Below are 20,715 nucleotides of genomic sequence, written 5' to 3'. Positions count from 1 at the left end.
CCACTCGTCTTTACAGATAATCTACAAATCTTAATGTGCTTCTTTGTTTTCTGAGACACCGGCCATATGTTTTAGGTCATAATATTAACATGAATACAGTAGTACCAGTAACTCAGTTGGTTGTGTGACAGAGCTCTTAACTCAAAACGTTTGTTTCTCAAATCAACCTCTCGCATTCAATCATTATTTGCAATTAATTTCAATGGATCTTGCCCCCGCTGTCCCCCCCCCCCCCCCAAAAAAAAAATCTACATTTTAACATGCATCATGCCTTTTAAAAAGACAATACAATCAATAAATCAAACTTTATCGACTAGACATTTTCATACATAAAACACAAAATGCTTTACGACCTAAAAACAATGCTTGATGACCCACATTCCTCATCATCAATCAAACACACACACACACACGCACACACACACACACACACACACACACACACACACACACACACACACACACACACACAAATACACACACACAGTTGAATAAATAGATGAGTACAGTGGATCCAGGTGAAGAAACACTATCACAGGAGCCGTCTACAAAATAAAGTAAAATAATAAAACATGTAAAATGGTAAGACCCACGAGTAAGAATAAAATATGAGTAAAACATATTATGAAGACAAAAAATACATATTTATTGTATATTTACTGTATATAAGTAGAACAAATTAAAATATATAACTAATAAGAAATAAAAAGAAAAGCACAAATTATGTCAATAAAATTGATACATATGAGGTAAATCAAAAAGATGCGTTTTAAGCCTGCTCTTAAAAACATGGATGTTCCGTAATATACTACCATAAAGTGCAGTAGTTTTATGAAATAATGTACAAAACCCAAAACCAGTGAAGTTGGCATGTTGTGTAAATCGTAAATAAAAACAGAATACAATGATTTGCAAATCCTTTTCAACCTATATTCTATTGAATAGACTGCAAAGACAAGATACTTAATGTTCAAACTGAAAAACTTTGTTATTTTTTGCAAATATTAGCTCATTTGGAATTTGACGCCTGCAACATATTTCAAAAAAGCTGGCACAAGTGGCAAAAAAGACTGAGAAAGTTGAGGAAACTCATCAAACACTTATTTGGAACATCCCACAGGTGAACAGGCTAATTGGGAACAGGTGGGTGCCATGATTGGGTATAAAAGCAGCTTCCATGAAATGCTCAGTCAATCACAAACAAGGATGGAGCGAGGGTCACCACTTTGTGAACAAATGCGTGAGCAAATTGTGCAAATTGTTTAAGAACAACATTTCTCAACGAGAAAGTTCCATAATTTCGGCTTTTTATTTTATCATTATGACTATTATCTCATAATTTAGTTTTTTTCTCAATCATAATTTCGATTTTTTTTAAATCTCATATTTAAAACTTATAATTACGACTTTTTGTCTCATTATTGTGACTTTTTATCTCATAATCATGACTTTTTTTTAATCTCATAATTTCAACATTTTATTTCATAATTTCGACAATCTTTTTTTTTAATAATAATGATCTTTTTAATCTCATAAATATGATCTTTCAATGTCATAATTTTGACTTTTTATCTCATAATTTCATATTTTTTTTAAAAATCATAATTTAGATGTTTTTTTTTGGTTTCATAATTTCGCCTTTTCTATTATCATTATGACTATCCATCCATCCATCCATCCATCCATCCATTTTCTACCGCTTATTCCCTTCGGGTCGCGGGGGGCGCTGGAGCCTATCTCAGCTACAATCGGGCGGAAGGCGGGGTACACCCTGGACAAGTCGCCATCTCATCACAGGGACAACACATATAGACAGTCAACATTCACACTCACATTCACACACTAGGGCCAATTTAGTGTTGCCAATCAACCTATCCCCTTGGGCAAGACACTTAAGTGTCTTGCCCAAGGACACAACAGACGTGACTAGGAAGGTAGAAGGTGGGAATTGAACCCCAGTAACCAGCAACACTCCGATTGCTGGCACGGCCACTCTACCAACTTCGCCACGCCGCCCCCTGTTAGTTCAGTTGTTACAATAACAATCTACAAGGTTAATACAGTTTGCTTCTCTTTCTTCCCCTCCATTTATCTGCTTTCTTTTGTATTTCAAGTCATCATTACATATATTTATTGTTGTGTTTGAAACAGTTGTATTGTTGATAATAGAGGTAAGTTATTGTTATTATTCATTATCAATAGTGCTATTTCTATTGGTATTTGTATTAGGAACAGTAAAGGCCCTAATAAGTTGGTAGAGTGGCTGTGCCAGCAATCGGAGTGTTGCTGGTTACTGGGGTTCAATTCCCACCTTCTACCTTCCTAGTCACGTCCGTTGTGTCCTTGGGCAAGACACTTCACCCTTTGCCTCTGATGGCTGCTGGTTAGCGCCTTGCATGGCAGCCATCAGTGTGTGAATGTGTGTGTGACTGGGTAAATGTGGAAATACTGTCAAAGCGCTTTGAGTACCTTGAAGGTAGAAAAGCGCTATACAAGTATAACCCATTTATCTCATAGTTTAGTTTTTTTCTTAATCATAATTTCGATTTTTTTTTTAAATCTCATATTTAAAACTTTTGATCTCATAATATGACTTTTTGTCTCATTATTGTGACTTTTTATCTCATAATTATGACTTTTTTTTATCTCATAATTTCAACCTTTTATCTAATAATAATGACCTTTTTAATCTCATAAATACGATCTTTCAATGTCATAATTTTGACTTTTTATCTCATAATTTCGACGTCTTATTTCATAGTTATGACTTCTAGCTCATAACTTTTTTGTTTCATAATTTCGGCTTTTCTATTATCATTATGACTATTTTCTCATAATCTTTTTTATCATAATTTCGATTTTCATTTATTTTTATCTCATAATTACGACTTTTTGTCTCATTATTCGGACTTTTTATCTCATAATTATGACTTTTATAATCGAATAATTTCAACATTTTATCTCATAATTTCGATTTTTTTTAATCTCATAATAATGACTTTTTAATCCCATAAATACGATATTTTAATGTCATAATTTAGATATTTTTTTTGTATTATCATAATTACGACTTCTTATCTCACAGTTATGACTTTTTTTTTTATTTCATTATGTATTACTTTGTATCTCAAAATTATGCCTAACCCTTGGGGTATTTAATTCTTTTGTGGCAGAAACGGGCGTCTGTATTAAAAAAAAGACACTTACACTGAAAAAAAAACAAAAAACTGAAAAAACGCAATTTGGTACTTTTTGACCTCTTTCGCGATCCGTACCCCCAGGAGAATTCGCTGCTCAAAGTCCCTTTCCCCCCTCAGTAAAGTGTAAACACGGCATGGCGCGCACACAGCTAAACAGACTTTGACTCATTCGGTGAGTTCGACGATTTTGTGCTTTTTGTGCTATCTTGTGTACTAACACGTATCACTTTTACAACAATTGCTATGTTTTCCCGCGTGTCTTCCCATATTTGTCCAACTATTCCGCACATTTTCCGCCACTGGCAGGTCAACCGTGTTGTTTATCGACGCCATGACGGAGGACGTTTACTATGTCGGCGTGGACGTGGGCACGGCCAGTGTGAGGGCGGCGCTGGTCACCAGATATGGCGACCTGAAGACCACAGCTCAGGAGCCCATCAGCATCTGGGAGCCTCACGCCGACCATTATGTACAATCCTCCCACGACATCTGGGATAAATGCTGCCTCGTCGTCAAGGTAGTGACGTCATTACCAAGTTGCGTGGGGAAATGTTATATTTGTGTGCGTGTGTTAGGAAGTCACGAGGGGAATAAACAGGAGCCAAGTGAGAGGAATCGGCTTTGATGCCACCTGTTCTCTGGTTGTGTTGGACCGAAGCTTCCAGTCTGTAGCAGTCAATAAGGACGGTGAGTTGATGTATTTTTCACACGAAAGAGAACGTTGTCATAAATGTACGGTGGCCGAGAAGAGTCATAACTAGAACTAGGGCTGGGCGATAATGCCTTTTTTTAATATCTCGATATTTTTAGGCCATGTCACGATACACGATATATATTTTGATATTTTGCCTTAGCTTTGAATGAACGCTTGATGCATATAATCACAGCAGTATGATGATTCTATGTGTCTACATTAAAACATTCTTGTTCATACTGCATTAATATATGCTAATTTTTTTAAACTTTCATGCAGAGAGGGAAATCACAACTAAGTCAATTGACCAAAACTGTATTTATTAAACAGTTATTAAAGGCCTACTGAAATGATTTTTTTTAATTTAAACAGGGATAGCAGATCTATTCTATGTGTCATACTTGATCATTTCGCGATATTGCCATATTTTTGCTGAAAGGATTTAGTATAGAACAACGACGATAAAGATCGCAACTTTTGGTATCTGATAAAAAAAGGCTTGCCCCTACCGGAAGTAGCGTGACGTAGTCAATTGAACATATACGCAAAGTTCCCTATTGTTTACAATGATGGCTGCATGAGAGAGATTCGGACCGAGAAAGCGACGATTTCCCCATTAATTTGAGCGAGGATGAAAGATTTGTGGATGAGTAAAGTGCAAGTGAAGGACTAGTGGCGAGTGGAAGCGATTCAGATAGGGAAGATGCTGTGAGAGCCGGGGGTGACCTGATATTCAGCTGGGAATGACTACAACAGTAAATAAACACAAGACATATATATACTCTATTAGCCACAACACAACCAGGCTTATATTAAATTAAATTAAACAAATTAATCCCACATAAAAACACCTAGGTGTTTGTTATGCTAGCTACTAGCTCGAGCTAGTTACAGCTCGAGCGGGTAATATGGACGGGATCCCGTATATATAACCCGCCAATACAATTCAAACACCTGCACAACACACACACTCACTCAGCCCAAAGAACCGCTCACCTAACCCAAGGTTCGTAAAGCTTATATATTTAACCAAAGTTACGTACATGACACGCACGTACGGGCAAGCAATCAAATGTTTAGAAGCGCGCGGGTGGCACCTGATATTCAGCTGGGAATGACTACAACAGTAAATAAACAGAAGACATATATATACTCTATTAGCCACAACACAACCAGGCTTATATTCAATATGCCACAAATTAATCCCGCATAACAAACACCTAGGTGTTTGTTATGCTAGCTCCTAGCTACTAGCTCGAGCTAGTTATAGCAAGCGATCAAATGTTTGGAAGCGTACTCACGGTATCGCGTCTGCGTCTGTTAACGAAGTCAAAGTCCTCCTGGTAAGAGTCTCTGTTGTCCGAGTTCTTCGATCTTGACTGCATCTTTCGGGAATGTAAACAATGAAACCCCGACTGTGTTGTGTTGCTGACTTCCCTCGCAAAATACTCCGCTTCGCACCGACTTTCTTCTTTGCTTGCTCAGCTTCTTTCTCCATAATGCAATGAACAAATTGCAACAGATTCACCAACACAGATGTCCAGAATACTGTGGAATTATGAAATTAAAACAGAGCTATTTCGTATTGGCTTCAATGGGGAAGCCATACCTCTGTTAAACTGGCTACGTCACGCGCATACGTCATCCTCCAAAGGCGTTTTGAACCGGAAGTTCCCCGGGAAATTTAAAATTGCACTTTATAAGTTAACCCGGCCGTATTGGCATGTGTTGCAATGTTAAGATTTCATCATTGATATATAAACTATCAGACTGCGTGGTCAGTAGTAGTGGGTTTCAGTAGGCCTTCAAGCAGTGGCACAAACATTCATGTCATTTCAAAACAGAAAGTGCAAGATTGTCAGAGACATTTTAAAACAAGCTATAGTGCACTTTTGTGAATGATGTCACTAAGATGACATATCAAAACAACACTAAATTAAAGTGTACTTTTTGTACAGAACGCCACTACAATAGTTAAAAACAAAGTGCACTTTTGTGCATGATGACACACAAGATATTTCAATAACTGTCAAATAAAAATGAGCTGCATAATAGGTTCCTGTGGACGTTATCTCCTTCAGTTGTTGACTTTTTTTTTTTATACGATGTTGATCTGGAAATATTTGCTTCGGAATTTTGTGGGTGTGGCACCGGCCAGAGATGTTGACATGCAGAGTTTCAAGCACTCCTCATTCTCTAGCGGGTGACTTTTCAAATTATGCTACATTAGCAGCGGTGCTACTTTTTGTAGCAACGCTTTTGCCGCAAAAATGTTGAACACATTCCCGCTTGAAGCCAAACCACCGCCAGACGATGGATCCCGTGCTGTTTTTCATGGGAATTAATTCTTCCTCCATTTGTTACCAGATTCGCACCTTCTCTCTCTCGTATTACCACCCGCACCTCACCGTTAGCATCACAGCTAACCTTACCATGTCGCTACCTCTCTGCTCCGCGGGAGCGTGTGGCGTTGCACATGTGACGTATATAAGAAGGTGCGCTTGGTTTACGTCTCTGTGAGAAGGAGAGACAAGAAAGAGTGGGAAATGCATGCAGTGTAATGCCCGCAGCTAAAAGCAACTGCGTGAGAACGTATACTCGAATATCACCATATAGTCATTTTCTATATCGCACAGAGACAAACCCGCGATAAATCGAGTATATTGATATGTCGCCCAGCCCTACTTTGAAGTGGGCTTATACGTAAGGACCTAAAGAGAAAGAACAAATATCCTGTAATCTTTTCAAGAACTGCTCAACAATGATGCTGCAAACTGCAAATATTTATTTTTACCAGTCAGGTAGAGTAACATATCACAGTAGTCAACAACGACATGCAGTACAAATTAAAATCTGAGACAAATAAAAAGGTTTGAAAAACAATCTGGAGATAAAGATGTGTGTATCACAATCCTAGTGTGTGTGTAAAGTGTGAACATGGGTGTGCAAGATGTGAAGATGTGTGTATCACAATCCTTATCTGTGTGCAAGATGGGAAGGTGTGTGTAATATTTCGCAAAAACTGTGAAGCAGAGTCCATGCCTAATATTAGGCAAATCTGCACAGTGGTTTTGTTTACTGTGTGTAGTAGGGCTGCAACAACTAATCGATTAAAATCGATTATAAAAATAGTTGGCGATTAATTTAGTCATCGATTCGATGGATCTATGCTATGCGCATGTGCAGAGGCAATTTTAATTTTTTTAAAAATGTTTTAAATATTTAATTTTTCTTTTTCTTTATTTTTTATAAACTGCAACATGTACAAACAGCTGAGAAACAATAATCAAAATAAGTATTGTGCCAGTATGCTGTTTTTTTCCAATAAAATACTGGAAAGGATAGAAATGTAGTTTGTCTCTTTTATCCGATTATTAATCGAAGTAATAATCGACAGATTAATCGATTATCAAATTAATCGTTAGTTGCAGCCCTAGTGTGTAGACTTTGTTAACTGTGTGAACATTTAAAATTTAGTGTGTAAGCAATTGGAAAAAACTGTAAGAAAATATCACAATATATGGATCCAGCAGTGTTGTCACTAGGAAATGTTCAAAATGGGTTCCCAGGGACCCCATCAAGTCATATAAATTGGGTCCCACAATAAATTTTTGCGGTCCCACTTTTTTGTAACCGTTTTGAAAACAAATGATAAATGTATGCATTATCCTGTTATAACTCACATTCTATATTGTGTTTTGGAAAAAGGTTGTCATAAACGTTACTTAATTCATCAATCAATCAATCAATCAATGTTTATTTATATAGCCCTAAATCACTAGTGTCTCAAAGGGCTGCACAAGCCACAACGACATCCTCGGTACAGAGCCCACATAAGGGCAAGGAAAACTCACTCCAGTGGGACGTCGATGTGAATGACTATGAGAAACCTTGGAGAGGACCGCATATGTGGGTAACCCCCGCCCCCGACTAGGGGAGACCGAAAGAAATGGATGTTGAGTGGGTCTGACATAATATTGTGAAAGTCCAGTCCAAAGTGGATCTAACATAATAATACAATAAAATAATAAAAAATAATACAAAAGAAAACACATTTTTTTGTAAATGTATTCAGTTATAACGTTCATTCACTTTCTTCTTTCCTTCAAGAATCTAAACTTTACCTCTGCCGGTATTTTTTTCTATATTTGTATTTAATAAGTTGTAGGTGTATTTATTTCAGTATGAAAGTGAAATTTGACTCGGCAAATATAAACAAAACACTGTTTTGACATGGAGAAGGCAGGGTCGGTAAAAATAAAAAAAATATGTATCCCGGCGGATGCGCGGACCTCCGAAAATGCGCGTCCTTTCTGATTTCAATGCGTAAAAATACACAAAAAGTGCTTTAACGCCAACACTGGATCCAAATGCAATTTTGCAGTCAGAATGTTATAAAGAAACGTTTTTTAAATGTTTTACTGAAATGCAAGTTATCAACTTGCTCAAAACTTGGTGACAGTAAGTATTGTAAGAATTAAGTGCACATTTTTAACGTTTTGCAATAATATCGCAAACCTGGTACAGATGTACAGTATATTATTAGATAAAGTAGTAAACACACCCGCAAACAACTTTACATAGTGCACCATTTAAACCTGCATTTACGCTTCCTTATTTTAACCCAGGGGTCGGCAACCCTAAATGTTGAAAGAGCCATATTGGACCACAAATACAAGAAAGTAATCGGTCTGGAGCCGCAAAAAATTAAAAGTGTTATAATGAAGACAACACATTATGTAAGTTGCTAATTAGCTATATTAGCCTACTATCAAAATGATTGTGTCGCAGGCTGACGCAAATCTTTATTGACAGAAATGTTGAAATATAATATTTATTCTACACATTTTTACAACATTGGAAAACATTAGTAAAACTTCTCAGAGGGTGAGATAACTCCTGGAAATTACTGTCTTAGAATGGCCAAAGGTATATTAGTGTGTGACCAAGTTAAAGCAAACGACAGGCTGCCTTCTTCTAATGGATTTATTACAATCTTTGCAAGCTGGGTAACGTTTGCTGTGGTCTGGAACAACATGGCACACTAACAACTATCAAAAATGCAGCCAATAATACATACAGATAGTGTGTCTTGAGGCATGCAAATATAAATTAAATACACAGAGGACATAAATAAAGGAAATTAAATGAGCTCAAATATACCTACAAATGAGACAAAATGATGCAATGTGTACATACAGCTAGCCTAAATAGCATGTTAGCATCGATTAGCTTGCAGTCATGTACTTACCAAATATGCCTGATTAGCACTCCAACAAGTCAATAACATCAACAAAGCTCACCTTTTGTGCATTCACGCACGGTATAAAACCTTTGGTGGACAAAATGAGACAAAGAAGGAGTGGCATAAAACACGTCTTTCTGTGGCAGGGTCGGAGAAAGATATACATGTAAACAAAGTTGAGTCACAGTCCACACAACGGTGAGTTCAAGGGCCGCTAAAATTAGTAGGACAAAACGGCGCTCGCCAAATACTCTCATCAGGGAAGCATAAACACAAACATATTAAACAGTGGGCTTTCTAACAATTAGGAAGGATTGTGTCGTGTTTGTCCTCCTACAGAAACCATATTACAACAAAAAACATATTTCATATTTTTCACCCCATTTTTTTTCCATTTCCATACATTTTTGAAAAAGCTCCATGGAGCCACCAGCGTGCCGCTTAAGAGCCACATGTGGCTTTAGAGCCGCGGGTTGCTGACCCCCGTTTTAAGCAATTGCTTAAACGAACAAGCCTATTTACCTTTCCAGATGACAGCGCTGGTCTCTCTTTTTTTTTTGGTACCTCCAAAGTAGTTTGTACTTTGTCAGTTGGCAATATGAACAACATCTTGCAGGACTTGGTTTTCACAGATGTTAAGTGGCCTAAATACATTCTTTAATTTATCTGTGGTAAACACAGGTCAACTCAGCCAGCATAGTTTGTTGTTCTCTGTTTGCTGCCCATGTAGCATTCATGCTAGTGGCGACATCCTCGTGTTCACGTTTCGCTTTAAGATGCTATTTTAAACTTGATGTGCGCCGATGATAAGAAAGTTTGTCGCTGCAATATTGACTAATTACCTCAGTTCCCTCCTAGTTGGTTTTGAAGGGTCGGGGTAAACTTTATTGTCCCGTTATGGAAATTTGTTTTGTGCATTGTGTTATATTATTGTTTCATAAGGCATACAAGATATTCACATAAAAATACAGACACTAAAACAAGCATTAACAAAGCAGGGCTTAAAACCAGGAAATACAGTAGTTTAAAATGGCAACACAGAAATTAGACTATTTAAAGTGCTAAAGTGCTTGTGTTCATTGTACATTGCACTATTTTTTGGCAAATATTCAACAGCTTGATAGAAGCTGGAACAAAAAATAATTTGAGACGGTTTGTTTTGCACTTTGGTATACGGTGTCTTCTTCCCAGTGTTGGGTTAGTTACTGAAAACCAGTAACTAGTTACAGTTACTAGTTACTTTATTTCAAAAGTAACTCAGTTATTAACTCAGTTACTTACACCAAAAAGTAATGCGTTACTGTGAAAAGTAACTATTTAGTTACTTTTTTTCTCTTCTTTTTTTTTTATTTTTTAAAAGCTACCATTAATGCCCTTTTAGCCTTTATTTCAGTCCTGTTATTGCACTGGAGTATAATACAATCTGTTGATCAACTTGACATGCATTTGCATCACTGAACTCTGCTAAGCAATGTGGTCTACATACAACACACACAGACAAAGATATGTTTCAAAGGGCCAATTTATTTCAGGCCAGAACAAATTGACAAAACTATTTTAAATAGCTGCAACATAAAATACATAAGTAACAAACATCATAATAACAACATAACTGTAAACCTGGCTTCACCTAAGGAAGGCACACGTGACATACACAAAGCCTAACCAGGCAGATTTGAATTGTTGTTTTGGGCAGTAGACGGGATCTTTGATCCAAGACACAACTTACATTTAACTAAAATGTTCTTTTCTTTGTGCTCGACAAAAGAAAAAAGAAGTGAGAATATCTCCTTGTTAAGACACTTGAGTCGACTGCGACTCCGTTGTTAGTAAACACAGACACGCCCCCCCTCCCCTCCCCACACCCGCACCCACACCCAGACACACACAGAGCACGCCTCCGGCTTGTGACACAAGAACATTCAGAAGGACGACACTGCAGCGCTCCAATAAAACACACTCAGATCTTCTGTTTCTAGCCAATACTACATAAAAAATAACGTAAAATAACGCAGTAACGCATCATGTAGTAACGGTAACTGAGTTACTGAATATAAAAAATAACGCGTTAGATTACTAGTTACCGCCGAAATTAACGGTGTTACATTAACGTGTTACAAAGTAACACGTTAGTCCCAACACTGCTTCTTCGTAAGGGAAGAAGTTTGTCTTCTGAGGACAGTGGGTGCGTGGAATCTGAAGAGATTGTTGTTGATTGTGTCATAACTGACTGGTTATACAAATGGTGTATACTATATACTTTACTCATAATGCTACATACCAATTAATATTCATTACTGTTTTGTTCATGTTAGAGCAGTGGTTCTTAGCCTTGTTGGAGATACCGAACCCCACCAGTTTCATATGCGCATTCACCGAACCCTTCTTTAGTGAAAAATAAAAATTTTTTTTTTCAAATTCAAGACAAAGTTATGTATTTTTACTGGTGCACAAAATGAACCGTGCATCAACATCACCTTGTTCAAAGAACAAAACCAACACAGTGCATGAACTCACAACAAATTACACACATGCAAATCAGTCTGACTTCTGCTGTTGCCGTATCCACAAAGCCGATAGGGAGAAGTTTTTATTTACACGATAAGTCGGGTGTGTCTTGACCTCCGTGGCGGAGGCTCCGTCGAACCCCTGAGGCTGACTCACCGAACCCTTAGGGTTCGATCGAACCCAGGTTAAGAACTACTGTGTTAGCCAATCGTTTTTTCAATTGTACAGTTAGGTTACCAAACCATGCTGTAATTCCGTATCTTATTAAGCTCTTTAAAATAGCTTTGTAGAAAATTAGCATGATCTGATTGCTAACACCATACAGCCTCAGTCGTCTCAAAAATATAGTCTCTGTTGCAGTTTGTTGCACAAATCAATCAATCAATCAATCAATGTTTATTTATATAGCCCTAAATCACAAGTGTCTCAAAGGGCTGTACAAGCCACAACGACATCCTCGGTACAGAGCCCACATACGGGCAAGGAAAAACTCACCCCAGTGGGACGTCGGTGAATGACTATGAGAAACCTTGGAGAGGACCGCATATGTGGGTAACCCCCCCCCTCTAGGGGAGACCGAAAGCAACGGATGTCGAGTGGGTCTGACATAACATTGTGAAAGTCCAGTCCACAGTGGATCCAACACATCAGCGGGAGTCCAGTCCACAGCGGGGCCAACAGGAAACCATCCCGAGCGGAGACGGGTCAGCAGCGCAGAGATGTCCCCAACCGATGCACAGGCTAGTGGTCCACCCGGGGTCCCGGCTCTGGACAGCCAGCACTTCATCCATGGCCACCGGACCTATGCAACTCCCCCTCGCAAGGGACAGGGGAGAAGAGGAGAGAAGAAAAGAAACGGCAGATCAACTGGTCTAAAAAAGGGGGGGTCTATTTAAAGGCTAGATTATACAAATGAGTTTTAAGATGGGACTTAAATGCTTCTACTGAGGTAGCATCTCTAACTGTTACCGGGAGGGCATTCCAGAGTACTGGAGCCCGAATAGAAAACGCTCTATAGCCCGCAGACTTTTTTTTGGCTCTGGGAATCACTAATAAGCCGGAGTTCTTTGAACGCAGATTTCTTGTCGGGACATATGGTACAATACAATCGGCGATTGTATTGATAAATGATCAATATGCGATTTCCAGATGAGCAAGTTTTCAACATGGACCCCTAGATCTTTATATGCTGTCACCCGATTGATAGTCTGGTCTTTAATGACCACTGGCTCATGTGTAGTCACTTGCCTGGGTTCAAAATTAATCTGTTGTGTTCTTGCCACATTTAAAATTAGATGTTTTTTATCACACCACTTAATGAAGGTGTCAATCTCATTGTGGTATGTAAAAGAGTTCATGTCCTTATGCAGAAGACTCACAATTACTGTCATCTGCAAATGTTAATATACATTTACATTTGACAACAAAACCATTACACAAAGCGACTCGGTAAATAAAGAATGTCAACATTATCTTTGACCCAACTCTCTCGTTTGAGTCCCACATTAAGATTGTTACTAAAACAGTCTTCTTTCAGCTTCGTAATATCGCTAAAATTCATCCCTTTTTGTCCACCACCGATGCTGAGATTATTATTTATCTGTTTGTTACGTCTCATCTCAATTACTGTAACGTATTATTTCCGGGTCTCCCTATGTCTAGCATTAAAGCATTACAGTTGGTACAAAATGCGGCTGCTGGACTTTTGACAAGAACAAGAAAGTTTGATCATATTACACCTATACTGGCTCACCTGCTCTGGCTTCCTGTGCACTTAAGATGCAACTTTAAGGTTTTATTACTTACGTATAAAATACTAAACGGTCTAGCTCAGACCTGGGCATTGTATGTATTTGCGCATCCCTGTCCGGCCCGCGTGAGGCCAATCATAAAATACAAAATAAATTTCAAAAAGTATCTATGTCGAGTGTGCAATACAACGGTGCTGCTTTTGTTTTGAAAAGCGTTATTTGTATTACTTCCGTGTGGACATATGCGCGTGTGCGATTGTGAGTGAATTGAACGGCGCAATAACAAATGACAAAATAAAGTTTAAAAAACATCTATGTCGTGCGCGCAATACAACTGTGCTGCTTTTATTTTGAAATGTGTTATTTATGCTATATGTCCGGGGGGAACCTGTGAGTGAAGGTGCATAGAGACAAGTGATGAGATGCTAAAAAAAGAAAAGTTGATGACGAATGGCGTGTTTTGGACTGGCAAGTATTTCTTTACATAAATTAATGGTAAAGCCATGTGCTTAATTTGTGGTACACAGCTTGCTGTGTTTAAAGAATATCATTTTAATCGCCACTACACGAAGAAACACGAGGGAAAATACCGGAATGTGTCTGATGAAGCGCGCGCAAGGGAGGCTGATGCGTTGATGGTAAAACTGCAAAGCCAACAAGGACTTTTTGCCATATTTCACACCCCCAGAGATGCAGCCGTCAGGACAAGTTTCGTCATTTCTCACAAAAGCGCCAGAAAAAGTAAGGCGTTTTCTGACAGAGAGTTTATTAAGGAGTGCTTATTGGACTCTGTTGCGCTGATATGCCCGGAGACTTGGACTGTTTTTCGCTAACTTTGGATGAGATCTGTGATGTACGTGACACCTCCAGCTGCTCTTCTTCTTACGTGGGATAACTGCAGACTTTCAAATCACGGAGTAGCTGGCAGCAATGCAGTCAATTAAAGAGACAACCACAGGTAATGACTTGTTCACATAGGTAAATGTGTGTTTGGACATGTTAGGACTGAAATGGGACAAGCTGGCAGGTGTGACAATCCAATCCACTTTATTTATATAGCACATTTAAACAACAAAATGTTTCCAAAGTGCTGCACAACAATATTAAAAACAATATTCAAATATTATCCTTAGCTCCACCAATGACTGAATAAAAAGAAAAAACAATTACATATAAAACCAATATAAAAACAATATAAAATAAATATGATTAAAAACTATTTTTAACAACAGATGGTTGTCCAAATCTGATGGGGAAAAATGTTGGATAATGCAGGATAAAGTGACCATCAAAAGCAATCTGCTTTTGTATAAAGTTAAGTTAGGTTAAATTAAATTATTATTATTATTATTATTATTATTATTATTATTATCATCATTATTATTTATCTTACGGTATATCAAAAATAATATTGAGCAAAATCTAATTGAAATATTGTCGTGTGGCCCTCCAGCAGTGCTCGGGTTGCTTATGCGGCCCCCGGTGAAAATTAATTGCCCACCCCTGGTCTAGCTCCATTCTATCTTGCTGATGGCATTGTACCATATGTCCCGGCCAGAAATCTGTTTTCAAAGAACTCCGGCTTATTAGTAATTCCCAGGGCCCCAAAAAAGCATGCGGGCTATAGAGTGTTTTCTATTCGGGCTCCAGTCCTCTGGAATGCCCTACCTGTAACAGTTAGAGATGCTACCTCAGTAGCAGCAAATAAGTCCCATCTTAAACTAATTTGTATACTGTATCCTTTATCCTGTATAGGATACGGCCCCCCAGCGTCCAAAATCCGGCCCGCGGGAAGTCCCAAGTTAAAAAAACAAAACAAAACATTTTGTTGTTTTTGTTTGTTTGTAGTATTGCTTTTTTTTTAAAAATTTGTCCTTACTAGTCCATTTTCTACTGTCTCCTAGCCACTCAGGCAAATCATATTGTCTAAAAATGAATTTTACCATCGATAATGTGACAGCAGCAAGTGCGCTCTTTAAAGGCCTACTGAAACCCACTACTACCGACCACGCAGTCTGATAGTTTATATATCAATGATGAAATCTTAACATTGCAACACATGCCAATACGGCCGGGTTAACTTATAAAGTGCAATTTTAAATTTCCCGGGGAACTTCCGGTTCAAAACGCGTTTGAGGATGACGTATGCGCGTGACGTAGCCAGTAGAACACAGGTATGGCTTCCCCATTGAAGCCAATACGAAATAGCTGTTTTCATCTCATTATTCCACAGTATTCTGGACATCTGTGTTGGTGAATCTGTTGCAATTTGTTCATTGCATTATGGAGAAAGAAGCTGAGCAAGCAAAGAAGAAAGTCTGTGCGAAGCGGAGTATTTTGCGAGGGAAGTCAGCAACACAACGCAGTCGGTGTTTCATTGTTTACATTCCCGAAAGATGCAGTCAAGATTTAAGAATTCGGACAACAGAGACTCTTACCAGGAGGACTTTGACTTCGTTAACAGACGCAGACGCGATACCGTGAGTACGCTTCCAAACATTTGATCGCTTGCTATAACTAGCTCGAGCTAGTAGCTAGGAGCTAGCATAACAAACACCTAGGTGTTTGTTATGCGGGATTCATTTGTGGCATATTAAATATAAACCTGGTTGTGTTGTGGCTAATAGAGTATATATATGTCTTGTGTTTATTTACTGTTGTAGTCATTCCCAGCTAAATATCAGGTCCCACCCGCGCGCTTCCAAACATTTGATTGCTTGCCCGTACGTGCGTGTCATGTACGTAACTTTGGTTAAATATATAAGCTTTTTGAACCTTGGGTTAGGTGAACGGTTCTTTGGGCTGAGTGAGTGTGTGTGTTGTGCAGGTGTTTGAATTGTATTGGTGGGTTATATATACGGGATCCCGTCCATATTACCCGCTCGAGCTATAACTAGCTCGAGCTAGTAGCTAGCACAACAAACACCTAGGTGTTTTTATGTGGGATTAATTTGTTTAATTTAATTTAGCTAGTAGCTAGTAGCTAGGAGCTAGCATAACAAACACCTAGGTGTTTTTATGTGGGATTAATTTGTGGCATATTAAATATAAGCCTGGTTGTGTTGTGGCTAATAGAGTATATATATATGTCTTGTGTTTATTTACTGTTTTAGTCATTCCCAGCTGAATATCAGGTCACCCCCGGCTCTCACAGCATCTTCCCTATCTGAATAGCTTCAACTCCCCACTAGTCCTTCACTTGCACTTTACTCATCCACAAATCTTTCATCCTCGCTCAAATTAATGGGGAAATCGTCGCTTTCTCGGTCCGAATCTCTCTCACTTCATGCGGCCATCATTGTAAACAATAGGGAACTTTGCGTATATGTTCAATTGACTACGTCACGCTACTTCCGGTTGGGGCAAGCCTTTTTTTATCAGATACCAAAAGTTGCGATCTTTATCGTCGTTGTTCTATACTAAATCCTTTCAGCAAAAATATGGCAATATCGCGAAATGATCAAGTATGACACATAGAATAGATCTGCTATCCCCGTTTAAAAAAGAAAAATTTCATTTCAGTAGGCCTTTAATTCAATTAGTGCGCGAGGAATATATATGTATGAATACATATATATACATATGTATGTATGTGTGTGTATATATATATATATATATATATATATATATATATATATATATATATATATATATATACAGTGGGGCAAAAAAGTATTTAGTCAGCCACCCATTGACAATCAATGGGTGGCTGACTAAATACTTTTTTAGTATATATATATATATATATATATATATATATATATATATATATATATATACATGTATACATGGACATATACATATACATAGACATATACATATATACACATTTACATATACATATATATATATACTGTGTGTGTGTATATATATATATATATATATATATATATATATATATATATATATATATATATATATATATATATATATATATATATATATATATATATATATATATACATATATATATATATATATATATATATATATATATATATATATATACATATATATACTGTGTATATATATATATATATATATATATATATATATATATACTGTATATATAGCGCGGCCCCCAGCCAAATTGTTTTACCCCAATGCGGCCCCGGAGTCAAAAAGTTTGGGGACCCCTGCTGTAAATAGACCCCTTTTTAGACCAGTCGATCTGCCGTCTCTCTTCTGCGGCCTCTTCCAGAGTTTCAGGGTGTTCCCATTCGGTTTAGTTTTTTCTTGCCCTGATGTGGGATCTGAGCCGAGGATGTCGTTGTGACTTGTGCAGCCCTTTGAGACATTTCTGATTAAGGTCTATACAAGTAAACTTTGATTGATTGATTGAATATATAATTATTAGGATGTACTTTCCCGCAGTCATTAGTGTAGTGTAAAAAGAGTAGGTGAAAGTACACAGCCTAGTGGAACACCTGTATGACAGCGTCTGATTAACCTTCACTTGCTGTGTGTGGTTAGTTAAAAAGGAATAAAACCATTTAATCAGGGTAGTGTTGACATTGAAGTCTTTAGATTTGTATAAAAGCAAATGGGGTTGCACAGTGTTAAATGTTGATTACAATTAATAAATAAATTACAATAAGCTTTGGTCTCTTCCAGATTTTTCAAACTTATTATGGTCAATAGTATGTAAATAGTAGACTATATACAGTATATCCATTCATACACTGTGTTTTAATGTAAAAAAAAAAAAAAATTAATTTAAAAAAAAACATATATATATATATATATATATAATGAAGGTGTGGCACCATTTATCTGCAGTGGCGGTGCGCTATGATCATATACATGCAGGGGAATCCCTGTATTTAAATCCAATTATGATTAATTAATGACACATTTAAATAATTATTTAGATATATTTATTTATTTTTGTCCTATTTGACCCCACATAATACATGAGTAAATTCATAAACACGTTTTTAAAAAAGAAAAAAATATTGTTGGTTCTTATTCCAATTCTTCAAAATGTAAACACTATAACCGTATCAGCACAGCAACGAAAATACACATATTTGTGAAAACAAACAGAAGATAACTGAAAAATACAATACAGATACTACACTTTGCATTGAAACTATTGATATTTGGTTTAATCTGCCCAACCCTCTTGGTTAGTAGCGTTAACACAATTTCTATAAATGGTTGTAGAGAGCAAAAGGATGTGCCAAACAATAATCCATTACATGTAAATATGATTAAATTGGTGAAGGATGAATCTTCTGTTTGAAATGTGTACAATAAAAAACTTTCAGGCTGCACCTAGATACATCATAGTATTTTTTTCAAGTTGTCTTTGCATATCCAGGTGAGGATGAGAGAAACGTGGTAATGTGGATGGACCATCGTGCTGCGGAGCAAGCCGCTCGCATCACAAGGGCTGGCCACCGTGTCCTAAGTAGAGTGGGAGGGGTCATGTCACCAGAGATGCAACCTCCCAAGCTTCTCTGGCTTAAAGAGGTGAGCGCGGTCGCAGCAATTGGGCCAAATGAGACCAAATCAAATACCGTATTTTTCGGACTATAAGTCACAGTTTTTTTCATAGTTTGGCCTGGGGTGCGACTTATACTCAGGAGCGACTTATGTGTGAAATTATTAACACATTACCGTAAAATATCAAATAATGTTATTTAGCTCATTCACGTAAGAGACTAGACGTATAAGATTTCATGGGATTTAGCGATTAGGAGTGACAGATTGTTTGGTAAACGTATAGCATGTTCTATATGTTATAGTTATTTGAATGACTCTTACCATAATATGTTACGTTAACATACCAGGCACGTTCTCAGTTGGTTATTTATGCGTCATATAACGTACACTTATTCAGCCTGTTGTTCTCTATTCTTTATTTATTTTAAATTGCCTTTCAAATGTCTATTCTTGGTGTTGGGTTTTATCAAATAAATGTCCCCAAAAAATGCGACTTATACTCCAGTGCGACTTATATATGTTTTTTACCTTATGCATTTTCAGCCGGTGCGACTTATACTCCGAAAAATACGGTACATATATTTGAATAAATACTTGTATCATTTATTAATTATAATTGGAATTAAAACATAAATGTCTTATTACATTTGTCATTAATTTATTGGATTGAAATATTTCATGATTTCATTACCGCATTTTTCGGAGTATAAGTCGCACCAGCCAAAAATGCATAATAAAGAAGGAAAAAAACATTTATAAGTCACATTTTTTGGGGACATTTATTTGATAAAACCCAACACCAAGAATAGACATTTGAAAGGCAATTTAAAATAAATAAAGAATAGTGAACAACAGGCTGAATAAGTGTACGTTATATGAGGCATAAATAACCAACTGAGAACGTGCCTGGTATGTTAACGTAACATATTATGGTAGGAGTCATTCAAATAACTATAACATATAGAACATGCGTTTACCAAACAATCTGTCACTCCTGAACGCTAAATTCGATGAAATCTTGTACGTCTAGTCTCTTACGTGAATGAGCTAAATAATATTATTTTATATTTTACGGTAATAAGTTAATAATTTCACTCATAAGTCGCTCCTGAGTATAAGTCGCACCACCGGCCAAACTATGAAAAAAACTGCGACTTATAGTCCGAAAAATACGGTAATTATTTCACAATTGATTTCATTACTGATGTCATGGTTCATTTATTGCTTTAATTAATTACAAATTTAAGTAAATAAACATTTTTTAAATTTGTATCACATTTGACCAATGAAGTGCTTTATGAATATGAATTTATATTTAATTATTTAAATATGTAATGAATTAATTTAATGAATTAAATCATGAAATTAATAACTAATTATGTCATTCAAGTAATGTAATTTTACATTGAATAGATTAATAACGACTATAATTATTTAATGACACATTTAAGTTATTATTTCAATATTTATTTATTGATATAATTTTGTCCCATTTGGCCCTTCATTGGTGATGTTTTTTTTTAGGTATCTTGATGTTAGTGTCTGTATTCCGACAGCGCCCCATGTTTTGTAGATGCATACAGGGTTAACCTTATAACTGCACTTTTTTTCTAAATCTTGCGCAGAATCTGAGGGAAAGTTGCTGGAACAAAGCCGCTCACTTTTTTGACCTTCCAGACTTTCTGTCATGGAAGGCAACAGGCTCTTTAAGCAGGTGTGTGATTTCACGAAGAATGACATGCATCTTACACATGACATGGATATAGTAGGAATGTGCCGATCAATCAGTATTGGACTATTTCTGTGTAAATGTACACGATTAGCCCTTGCTAATTAATGCCTTTTAATGCCAACCACCTCTGACCAATA

General features: G+C 37.0%; 1 protein-coding gene across 6 annotated transcripts in view; it reads left to right on the top strand.

Moving 5' to 3' along the window:
• The first annotated feature begins 3,175 nt into the window (after positions 1–3,175).
• fggy (FGGY carbohydrate kinase domain containing) overlaps positions 3,176–20,715 on the top strand; it is a 94,358-nt gene continuing 76,818 nt past the window's right edge. For 2 of the 6 annotated variants that reach the window (XM_062070087.1, XM_062070091.1), the window contains exons 1-5: positions 3,257–3,372; positions 3,507–3,717; positions 3,776–3,887; positions 18,722–18,873; positions 20,472–20,560. In XM_062070087.1, the coding sequence (XP_061926071.1) occupies positions 3,532–3,717; positions 3,776–3,887; positions 18,722–18,873; positions 20,472–20,560 (539 nt within the window). In that variant the 5' untranslated portion in view covers positions 3,257–3,372; positions 3,507–3,531. Of the gene's footprint in view, positions 3,373–3,506; positions 3,718–3,775; positions 3,888–18,703; positions 18,874–20,471; positions 20,561–20,715 lie in introns of all 6 variants that reach the window. The other 4 variants (XM_062070090.1, XM_062070089.1, XM_062070088.1 and 1 more) reach the window with 3 other exon arrangements.

This window comes from Entelurus aequoreus, linkage group LG14, assembly GCF_033978785.1.
Source record: "Entelurus aequoreus isolate RoL-2023_Sb linkage group LG14, RoL_Eaeq_v1.1, whole genome shotgun sequence".
Taxonomy (NCBI): domain Eukaryota; kingdom Metazoa; phylum Chordata; class Actinopteri; order Syngnathiformes; family Syngnathidae; genus Entelurus; species Entelurus aequoreus.
This window is presented reverse-complemented; position numbering and strand designations above follow the sequence as displayed.